The sequence below is a fragment of the Notolepis coatsorum genome, assembly GCF_963971535.1.
Source record: "Notolepis coatsorum genome assembly, chromosome: 20".
Lineage (NCBI taxonomy): Eukaryota > Metazoa > Chordata > Actinopteri > Aulopiformes > Paralepididae > Notolepis > Notolepis coatsorum.
Genome location: NC_140184.1, coordinates 10,773,554 through 10,785,622, shown reverse-complemented (window position 1 = coordinate 10,785,622; position 12,069 = coordinate 10,773,554). Strand labels below are relative to the sequence as shown.

General features: G+C 46.7%; 1 protein-coding gene across 1 annotated transcript in view; it reads left to right on the top strand.

The window, feature by feature from the left end:
• The window catches only part of LOC311247033 (tryptophan 5-hydroxylase 1-like), a gene marked incomplete at its 5' end in the record, with an annotated part of 19,263 nt that extends 17,138 nt beyond the window's left edge, over positions 1-2,125 (top strand). Inside the window, 3 exons of the mRNA XM_084337319.1 lie at positions 1-54; positions 1,780-2,032; positions 2,079-2,125. The exon at positions 1-54 is cut by the window's left edge and continues 80 nt beyond it. Of these exons, the coding sequence (XP_084193445.1) occupies positions 1-54; positions 1,780-1,954 (229 nt within the window). The 3' untranslated portion in view covers positions 1,955-2,032; positions 2,079-2,125. The remainder of the gene's footprint in view (positions 55-1,779; positions 2,033-2,078) is intronic.
• Positions 2,126-12,069: the final 9,944 nt, after the last annotated feature.

The following is a 12,069-nucleotide window of genomic DNA, read 5'->3' as shown; positions in this document are numbered from 1 at the left end:
CCAAGATGTCTACTTTGTATCAGACAGCTTCGAGGAGGCGAAGGCCAAGATGAGGTCAGTGGGCCTCTTGAAACTCAGGGCAGCTTCATGAAGAGAGTGTCCATTCACTCAATAGAGTCTCCGTTCACTCAATAGAGTTTCTGTTCACTCAATAAAGTCTCTGTTCACTCAATAGAGTCTCTGTTCACTCAATAGAGTTTCTGTTCACTCAATAAAGTCTCTGTTCACTCAATAGAGTCTCTGTTCACTCAATAGAGTTTCTGTTCACTCAATAGAGTCTCCATTCACTCAATAGAGTCTCTGTTCACTCAATAGAGTCTCTGTTCACTCAATAGAGTCTCCATTCACTCAATAGAGTCTCTATTCACTCAATAGTCTCCATTCACTCAATAGAGTCTCTGTTCACTCAATAGAGTCTCCATTCACTCAATAGAGTCTCCATTCACTCAATATTCACTCAATAGAGTCTCTATTCACTCAATAGAGTCTCCATTCACTCAATAGAGTATCCATTCACTCAATAGAGTCTATATTCACTCAATAGAGTCTCCATTCACTCAATAGAGTCTCTATTCACTCAATAGAGTCTCTGTTCACTCAATAGAGTCTCCGTTCACTCAATAGAGTCTCTGTTCACTCAATAGAGTCTCCGTTCACTCAATAGAGTCTCTGTTCACTCAATAGAGTGTCCATTCACTCAATAGAGTCTCCGTTCACTCAATAGAGTCTCTGTTCACTCAATAGAGTTTCTGTTCACTCAATAAAGTCTCTGTTCACTCAATAAAGTCTCTGTTCACTCAATAGAGTCTCTGTTCACTCAATAGAGTTTCTGTTCACTCAATAAAGTCTCTGTTCACTCAATAGAGTCTCCGTTCACTCAATAGAGTTTCTGTTCACTCAATAGAGTCTCCATTCACTCAATAGTCTCTGTTCACTCAATCGAGTCTCTGTTCACTCAATAGAGTCTCCATTCACTCAAATAGAGTCTCCATTCACTCAATAGAGTCTCTATTCACTCAATAGTCTCTGTTCACTCAATAGTCTCTGTTCACTCAATAGTCTCCATTCACTCAATAGAGTCTCTGTTCACTCAATAGAGTCTCCATTCACTCAATAGAGTCTCTATTCACTCAATAGTCTCTGTTCACTCAATAGTCTCTGTTCACCCAATAGTCTCCATTCACTCAATAGAGTCTCTGTTCACTCAATAGAGTCTCCATTCACTCAATAGAGTCTCCATTCACTCAATAGAGTCTCCATTCACTCAATAGAGTCTCCATTCACTCAATAGTCTCTGTTCACTCAATAGTCTCCATTCACTCAATAGTCTCTGTTCACTCAATAGTCTCCATTCACTCAATAGAGTCTCCATTCACTCAATAGAGTCTCTGTTCACTCAATAAAGTCTCCATTCACTCAATATAGTCTCTGTTCACTCAATAGAGTCTTTGTTCACTCAATAGAGTCTCTGTTCACTCAATAGAGTCTCCATTCACTCAATAGAGTCTCCATTCACTCAATAGAGTCTCCATTTACTCAATAGTCTTTGTTCACTCTAAGACAGCTTCATGAATAGAGTCTGTACACAAACTGAAACGTAAACAGTAAACATAACAACACAGACCAAGATTACAACCGTTAGTTTGTTCTCCTACCTGATGGTTTAACTGACTTGTTCTCCTACCTGATGGTTTAACTGACTTGTTCTCCTACCTGATGGTTTAACTGACTTGTTCTCCTACCTGATGGTTTAACTGACTCGTCTGGTTGAACTTACAGGGAGTTCGCCAAGACCATCCGCCGGCCGTTCACGGTGCACTACAACCCCTACACCCAGAGTGTGGACGTCCTGAAGGACACACACAGCATCACTAACATGGTGGAGGATTTACGGCACGAGTTGGACATCGTAGGAGACGCCCTGAACCGGCTCAACAAACAGCTGGGAGTCTGAGACGGGATCAAGTTAGGCTCGGGGGAGTTGGGCAGGTTAGATGAACTGAGAGCAGGTTAGATGCACTGGGTAGAGCAGGTTAGATGCACTGGGTAGAGCAGGTTAGATGCACTGGGTAGAGCAGGTTAGATGAACTGAGAGCAGGTTAGATGAACTGAGAGCAGGTTAGATGAACTGGGTAGAGCAGGTTAGATGAACTGAGAGCAGGTTAGATGCACTGAGAGCAGGTTAGATGAACTGGGTAGAGCAGGTTAGATGAACTGGGTAGAGCAAGTTAGATGAACTGGGTAGAGCAGGTTAGATGAACTGGGTAGAGCAGGTTAGATGAACTGGGTAGAGCAGGTTAGATGAATTGGGTTCGGCGGGTTTCGATTTTTTGCAAGGCTGGTCTGGCTTGGTGAACTGAGAGCAGGTTAGATGAACTGAGAGCAGGTTAGATGAACTGAGAGCAGGTTAGATGAACTGGGTAGAGCAGGTTAGATGAACTGGGTAGAGCAGGTTAGATGAACTGAGAGCAGGTTAGATGAACTGGGTTGGGCAGGTTAGATTAACTGGGTTGGGGGGATGAACTGGGTTGGGGAGGGGTTAGATGAATTGGGTTCGGCGGGTTTCGATTTTTTGCAAGGCTGGTCTGGCTTGGTCTTGATAAGGTTAGTATAGAATCTGGTGGAGTTGAGCTGTAGCTTGGGTTTGGGATGAACTGGGTTAGTGAGGCCAGGCAGCTGGTTTGGGCCCAACATGAGCCAAGCTGGGCTAGGCTGGTATGGTCTAATCCTGGACAACTAGTTAATCTACAATAGTGTAGTACCGTGTAGTGCTTTACACTACTGCCTGTGATTCAAGAGGTTTATTTGTCACATACTGTACATACCAGGGCATACAGTGAAATGTGTAGTAAGCTAGAGTACTGCAACCATGTATGTATGTGTCTATGTATCTGACCTGAGCACCACTATCCTCTGTAGTTACTGCTGCCCGATACACTTGTTGTGTAGTACACACACACACACACACACACACACACACACACACACACACACACACACACACACACACACACATGCACACATGCACACATTTATTTATGTTTCTGCACATGTACACCCCCGCCACACACACACACGCACGCACGCACTCACACACACACACACACACACACACACACACACACACACACACACACACACACACACACACACACACACACACACACACACACACACACACACACACACACACACACACACACACACACACACACACACACACACACACACACACACACACACACACACACACACACACACACACACACACACACACACACACACACACACACACACACACACACACACACACATTAATGTTCTCCACCAGTAGTGTCATAGTTGTTGCTGTGGCCCGTAGGCGCCCGTCCTGTAAACTACTGGTTGGGATGGATCTGTTAAAGTAGCTGGTATGTTGTTATTATTGTTATGTTTTTGTCTTTATTAAAATTAAACTCGATACTCAAAATTGTATTAGTGTCAGTGGTGTGTATGCTCTGCTCTTATGACTCAATTGTTCATTTGTTTTAACAATGACAATAAGGGAAAATAAAGAATTAAAAGAAACAATGTTTCTCATTTGACAAATGAAGAAAACGCGAAAGTTCTCAAAGTAGAATTTTCTTCTCAATGGAAAATGGTGCATATCCACAGATTCTCTTGTCTCTCTATTAACTAAAATAGCCCATATTATGGTAATTTCCATGTTTAATATTTTAATTTTCGTGGTTACAGCTGTATGTGCAGCAGGTCAGACTCACTCAGCCTCAAAAACAGGCCCTTTTGGCTCCTGTCCTGTAAATGCAAATTATGGGCTACTGCTTCCCACGTCTGAGTGCACACGCATAGAGGTGTCTAGCTCACAGAATTCAGATCAAACTGTCAAACTAGGCGTTGCAGATCAAATACCAATAAAGAGCCAGCGATTGCATATCCAATTTCCAATCGCCTAAAATGTTGTCAGAAACGTATTTTTAGTGAACCGTTTAGGTGGGAAAAAATTATGTTTACGAGCGAGCCACCATCTTCAATGTGTAACAGAAGAAAAGGCTGAACAAACGAGGCATTCTAGCAAGAAAGGCTGGACTACAAACAAGGCTTTTCAGACAGTTCAGGAGCAGTGTTTTCTGTCTGAGAGAAGAAGTATTTTGTTACGTATGGGGGTGAGTGGTAGTGAGTCCAATGGTGGAGGAGACAAGGAGAGACGGAGATAGGTAGCTATTTCTAAGGATGTGTCTTTATTAAAACACACAGAGCAGCGATAATCCATGAAAGATGCCGGGTGAAAACAGAGAAAACAGGCTAAAGTAATATAAGTGCATCGCGAGTGGCTCAGCAACCTCTGACCAGCTCCTTCCCACACGAACGGTTTTCTGAAGCCTCGACAACAAGACAAGGGAACAGAGAATGAATAAGTAGTCACCAACCAAACATTCCAATCAATTAGCAGTGACAGCAAATTGACAGCACAGTGACAGCAACCAGTGGAGAGTACCAATCAGTGACACAACAGGAATGTGGGCGTGACAACCAAAATGCAAATACCAATCACCAGGTGAAAACATTCCAGACTGACAGCTGGGTTCCCGGGAGAGGGAACCCAGAACGTTACAGTATTTATTTGTCATGCAGGAACACACACATCATGCGACACACAGGAACACACACACATGACATTGGGTCGCCGATGAAATGAGTTGGACATCGTAGGAGACGCCCTGAACCGGCTCAACAAAAAGCTGGGAGTCTGAGACGGGATCATGTTAGGCTCGGGGGAGTTGGGCAGGTTAGATGAACTGGGTAAAGCAGGTTAGATGAACTGGGTAGAGCAGGTTAGATGAACTGGGTTGGGCAGGTTAGATGAACTGGGTTGGGCAGGGTTAGAACAACTGGGTTGGGCAGGTTAGATGAACTGCGTTGGGCAGATTAGATGAACTGGGTAGAGCAGGTTAAATGAACTGGGTAGTGTTACGATGGGGCATGATAAATGGTGGATAGAGAAGAACCCAGGCGCAGACCAGCAGAGGATAGACGTAGGCAGGTGTTGAGTCTTGAAAAATGAGCAATGCTCCTTTAATGACATAAAGAGTAGCTCCAAAACACAGAGGGAGAGCAATCCTTCTCACAAGCTAATTGCCCTACAAAACAAAAACACTATAATAGAAACTATCCTCCGTGACAGGAGCGATAGAGACTTTGACAGGAACAGATCATTTACTTACAAAAAAGGTGCACAGCGAACGGCTTGACAACACAAGAACACAACATGACAGGAACCAGGTAACAAGGAGTAATGATGCGACAGGGAAGACAGGGAACTCACAGGCATATATACAGACACTGATTGACACAGGAGGGTAATTGGGTAATTAGACTCAGCTGGGAGGAACAGAGTGACACAGAACATTACATGGTTGAAATATAAATACACACAAGATAACAACACTAAACCAGATCACAAACCCAACACAGACAGGAGAGACATTAGACCAGGAAGTGGAACATCACAGACAAGACAGATAACAAATGCACAGACAACAAATTGATGATAATAATCTGACACAAATTGGTGATGAGGGAACAATTAGTCCACAGGATGGCGCACAACCTGGGGAACGTTATAGTACCCCCCCCCCCCCCCCCCTCAATGGACGGCTACTAGACGGCCAGCTAGACCACCCAGGAACGGGCAGGGTGGGAGCGTAGGAAGCAGCCCAGAAGAAGAGGGGCTGGGGGAGGGAGGGTCGAGGAAAAGGGCCAGTGGGCATTGGGCCGGGGAGGGGGGGTCGAAGAAAGGAGCGAGGGAGATTGGAGCAGGGGGGGGTGGAGAAGATAACCCAGGGGTAGGACCTGGGACTGGGATCGCCCCTGCAGCGGGACCCTGCGTAGGACCCCGAACTGGAGGCTCCACGGTGGCAGGACCCGGCGTAGGACCGCGGTCCGGAGGCTCCTCGGCGGCAAGACCCGTCTTAGGACCCCGGGCTGGAGGCTCCTCGGTGGCGAGACCCGTCGTAGGACCCCGGGCTGGAGGCTCCTCAGCGGCAGGACCCGGCACAGGACCTGGTGTAGGACCCCCGACTGGGGTCCTTCCGGCAGTGGGTTTCAGCGTCGATCTCCGGGCAGACGACACCCCGGTGAGGTGGGACCGTAAGTAGTCCCAGAGCGAGGGATCATTTCCAGGAACCTCCTCGGGAGTAGGAGACCCTGACCAGGGCGGTGAAGGGGACCTGTAGTCTCAGGAACCCCATCTCCCCCTGGGGCTGTGGCGTCGGGATCCGCGTCCCTTCCCGGAAGTTCTCCTACGGACCAGGCGACTCCCCTCCCAAGGGTCCGGAAAAGGAGCGGCAGTGGGATGGCAACCATCATCGTGGCACCCAGAGTCATCGGCGCCGCTGGGTTGGCAACTCCGTCTATCCTCCTATCTGCTGGGTTGTGGTGTGGTCGCATCATTCTGATACGATGGGGCATGATAAATGGTGGATATAGAAGAACCCAGGCGCAGACCAGCAGAGGATAGACGAAGGCAGGTGTTGAGTCTTGAAAAATGAGCAATGCCCCTTTAAGTGTAGCTCCAAAACACAGAGGGAGAGCAATCATTCTCACAAGCTAATTGCCCTACAAAACAAAAACACTATAATAGAAAATATCCTCCGTTACATGAGTGATAGAGACTTTGACAGGAACAGATCATTTACTTACAAAAAAGGTGAACAGCGAACAGCTTGACAACACAAGAACACAACATGACAGGAACCAGGTAACAAGGAGTAATGACGCGACAGGGAAGACAGGGAACTCACAGGCATATATACAGACACTGATTGACACAGGAGGGTAATTGGGTAATTAGACTCAGCTGGGAGGAACAGAGTGACACAGAACATTACATGGTTGAAATATAAATACACACAAGATAACAACACTAAACCAGATCACAAACCCAACACAGACAGGAGAGACGTTAGACCAGGGAGTGGAACATCACAGACAAGACAGATAACAAATGCACAGACAACAAATTGATGATAATTGTTGTAATCACAGCAGGGGCCTTCCTCCTTCCTCCTCATCATCCCTTCACATCCTCCACACACCTTCTTCACTCCTCCTCATCCTCTCCCACACCCTCGCACACCGCCAGCTCTCCACTCAACACAGCTGTCACCCATCCCCTCATCAACACAGCTGTCACTCATCCACTCATCAGCCAGAAGATACTTCAGCTACCGGATCCTGTCTCCTCGTCGTGGTAGTGTTAATCTACCTTCCAAGTAAGAAGACTGAACCTAAGCCTTGCTGTACTCATTGCTATTTCCTGATCTAACCCTTGTTCTCCATGTGCCCAGGACCTCCTGTTCCAGACCTTCACATGCTGGCTGATACTGCACAAAGGAGTGCCCCTGCTCTCACCCCCGACACAGCCTGTGTCTACCTTCTCCCGGACTGCACAAGGAGTGCACCTGAACTAACCCCCAAGAACATTTTCCATACCTGTCTGTCGCACATTCCATCTGTCAAAACTGTCTGCTTGGGAAACTACATTAAACAACCCTAAACCGCTCCATTCTCTCTCCTCCTGTGTTTGCTATTGGGCTCCGCCAAAATCCCCTCCTCACAATAATAACCTGACACAAATTGGTGATGAGGGAACAAAGCTGCACCACCTGAATTAGTCCACAGGATGGCGCAGCAACCTGGAGAACGTTACAGGTAGACCAGGTTAGATGAACTGGGTAGAGCAGGTTAGATGAACTGGGTAGAGCAGGTTAGATGAACTGGGTAGAGCAGGTTAGATTAACTGGGTTGGGCAGGTTAGATGAACTGGGTTGGGCAGGTTAGATGAACTGGGTAGAGCAGGTTAGATGAACTGGGTAGAGCAGGTTAGATGAACTGGGTAGAGCAGGTTAGATGAACTGGGTTGGGCAGGTTAGATGAACTGGGTAGAGCAGGTTAGATGAACTGGGTTGGGCAGGTTAGATGAACTGGGTAGAGCAGGTTAGATTAACTGGGTAGAGCAGGTTAGATGAACTGGGTTGGGCAGGTTAGATGAACTGGGTTGGGCAGGTTAGATGAACTGGGTAGAGCAGGTTAGATGAACTGGGTAGAGCAGGTTAGATGAACTCGGTAGAGCAGGTTAGATGAACTGGGTAGAGCAGGTTAGATGAACTGGGTAGAGCAGGTTAGATGAACTGGGTGGAGCAGGTTAGATTAACTGGGTAGAACAGGTTATATGAACTGGGTTGGGGAGGGGGTATGGACTGGGTTGGGGGGATGGACTGGGTTGGGGAGGGGGGATGAACTGGGTTGGGGAGGGGGTATGGACTGGGTTGGGGGGGGGGGGGATGAACTGGGTTGGGGAGGGGGTATGGACTGGGTTGGGGAGGGGGTATGGACTGGGTTGGGGGGATGAACTGGGTTGGGGAGGGTTGGATTGACTGGGTTGGGGAGGGGGGATGGACTGGGTTGGGGGGATACACTGGGTTGGAGGGATGCACTGGGTTGGGGAGGGGTTAGATGAATTGGGTTCGGCGGATTTAGATTTTTTGCAAGACTGGTCTGGCATGGTCTTGATAAGGTTAGTATAGAATCTGGTGGAGTTGAGCTGTAGCTTGGGTTTGGCCCAACATGAGCCAAGCTGGGCTAGGCTGGTATGGTCTAATCCTGGACAACTAGTTAATCTACAATACCATGTAGTACCGTGTAGTGCTTTACACTACTGCCTGTGATTCAAGAGGTTTATTTGTCACATACATACCAGGGCATACAGTGAAATGTGTAGTAAGCTAGAGTACTGCAACCATGTATGTATGTGTCTATGTATCTGACCTGAGCACCACTATCCTCTGTAGTTACTGCTGCCCGATACACTTGTTGTGTAGTACACACACACACACAAACACACACACGCGTGCACGCGCACACATTTATTTATGTTTCTGCACAATGTACCCCCCCCCCCCCGCCACACACACACACACACACACACACACACACACACACACACACACACACACACACACACACACACACACACACACACACACACACACACACACACACACACACACACACACACACACACACACACACACACACACACACACACACACACACACACACACACACACACACACACACACACACACACACACACACACACACACACACTCCTACCTGAGTAATAGGACCTTCTCTGTCCAACTCGGTGACCTCACTTCCTCTGTGGCCCCGCTCACCTGCGGGGTGCCCCAAGGCTCGATATTGGGTCCCACTCTCTTCCTCCTATACATACTCCCCCTAGGCCAGATCTTGGCAAAACACAATATCTCATTCCATTGCTTCGCCGATGACGTGCAGGTTTACCTCCCCTTAAAGCCCACCCAAGGGAAGACGTCAATAGAACCACTGCTTGACTGCCTGGCAGAAATCAAGTGCTGGATGTCCGAAAACTCCCTGACATTGAACGAAGGGAAAACCGAGGTCATTGTTTTTAATAGTGCCCCCCCGGCCCCCCTCATTGACGCACTTGGTCCCCTGGGTCCAAACCTCTCCGCCTCTGTCAGGAACCTCGGGGTCATCTTCGACAGCAATTTTAAATTCGACAAACAGGTCAGCGCCGTAGTTAAAAACAGCTTTTACCACCTTAGACTCCTGGCGAAGACAAAGGCATACCTCTCCCAAAGTAACCTAGAGACGGTGATACATGTCTTTGTCACCACTCGCCTCGACTACTGCAATGCTCTGTACACGGGCATCGACAAGTCCCTCCTCCGCCGCCTACAACTGGTGCAGAACGCAGCCGTTTTTGGCGCCTCCTCACCAAAACAAGAAAATACGAACACATCAGCCCAGTTTTGGCCTCGCTCCACTGGCTGCCTGTTAGCTTCAGGATCGATTTTAAATTAGCCCTAAATGTTTTTAAATCATTAAATGGCATGGCTCCCTCCTATCTGTCCGAGCTCTTGCACCACCACACCCCCCACCGATCCCTCAGATCAGCTGACCAGCTGCTATTGGTGGTACCCAGAACCAGGCTCAAGACTAGGGGAGACAGAGCTTTCTCCACCGCAGCGCCTAGACCTAGATTGTGTAACAGCCTCCTTTTGTTTTTATCAACTTGCTTGTGAAGCACTTTGGTGTCAGCTGCTGCTGCCTGGAAATGTGCTATATAAATAAAACTGACTTGACTTGACTTGACACACACACACACACACACACACACACACACACACACACACACACACACACACACACACACACACACACACACACACACACACACACACACACACACACACACACATACATAAATGTTCTCCACCAGTAGTGTCAGAGTTGTTGCTGTGGCCTGTAGGCGCCCGTCCTGTAAACTATCACTTTGAGTGCCAACGATGATGTTCATGCCGACCATTCAGTGCCAATGATGATAGATCTCGTTTATTTTTTTATTAGCGATTTGAATTCTTATTTCATCAATCTAGCCTCACATTAGTGCTGCAAACTCTCTCTGAGCTCCATTGGGAAAATACCGCCCCCTATCGTCTCTCCCTGTGGTATTGCACCCCTTTGGAATGGATTTAATGAAACGCATGGGGGGGGGGGGGGGGATCCTGCTTCCTCATTTTACTTCTCAGGCAAGTCACCCGAGACGATCGGATTAATTGCAGAGCCCCAGAACAGCGTGGAATACATATTTCCAGTTCCCAGCGTTGGATCAATAAACGCGATCGATATTTGGAATGGCGATCAGGAATTGGAATAATCTTTTTGGAGAACATCTGATCTGAGGTAAGGAATCTATTTTACCAGTCTTAGGATAATCAGAGCTTTTTTCACAGAGATATCCTCATGTGCCCTATGTGTGTGTGTGTGTGTGTGTGTGCTGATCAGGAAATGAGATAATCGATTTTTCAGCCCGCTTTTATAACGATTCATAAATAGGCCGAAAAATTACAACGTTTTTTGTGTATTCCAGAATATTCCAGTAAAGGGCATTTATCACAGAATCTCCATATTTTCCTGAAACTTTCAAAAAAAGAGCGTTTTTCAAAATGGTATAAAACGGAAATGAATCGATTAAAAAACAATCCGTTTCGACAATGTTGACTGGAAACAAGTCATTGATAAGCGACGGCCAGATTAGACACATAGCCATAATTTAAGATGTAGTTTATGCGTTCGCAAATAGGAGAGCACTATCATTGAAGTGGGTGGTGGCACTCAAGCACTCAATCGTGCGCCCCCTGCTGGCACTGAAAGTGTTAAAAGTAGCTGGTATGTTGTTATTATTGTTATGTTTTTGTCTTTATTCAAATTAAACGAACTCGATACTCAAACTTGTATTGGTGTCAGTGGTGTATGCTCTGCTCTTATGACTCAATTGTTAATTTGTTTTAACAATTACTATAAGGGAAAATAAAGAATTAAAAGAAACAATGTTTCTCATTTGACAAATGAAGAAAACGCGAAAGTTCTCAAATTAGAATTTTCTTCTCAATGGAAAATGGTGCATATCCACAGATTATCTTGTTTCTCTGTTAACTAAAATAGCCCATATTATGGTAATTTCCCTGTTTAATATTAAAATGTTCGTGAAAATTGGAAACATGTGGTTACAGCCAGTGTGCGAACAATACCAGGATCTTCGGGGGAGCGCGGGGGGGGCAAAAAAAACAAAAAAAAGCTCAATGCGTTTTCCTGAGTCTTGCGACTGCCGCGGCTCCGCCACTTCCTCGATGTTGATTAGTCGGTCGAAAAGAGTTACCTTGATGAGCGTGCTCCTCTCCAAAAGTTTAACTAGTTTATGCCCCAACCGCTGCCGCCGAGGCGCGGCGCTGGGAAAAGGAGCGAGCCTGTCACATAGAAATGAATGACAGAAAAGGAGCTGACAACTCATAAAACGTCCCCGGTCGACACAGGCCATAGGCTATAGGTATGAGTATTACAGAACCACATATAGTCCACACCACACAGGTGTCTAAATACACATGCTCAGATGAACCCCTCTGATCCAACACTGTCAAAAATTCACACACAACAGTCCTATTTACACATAAACACACGGATGAA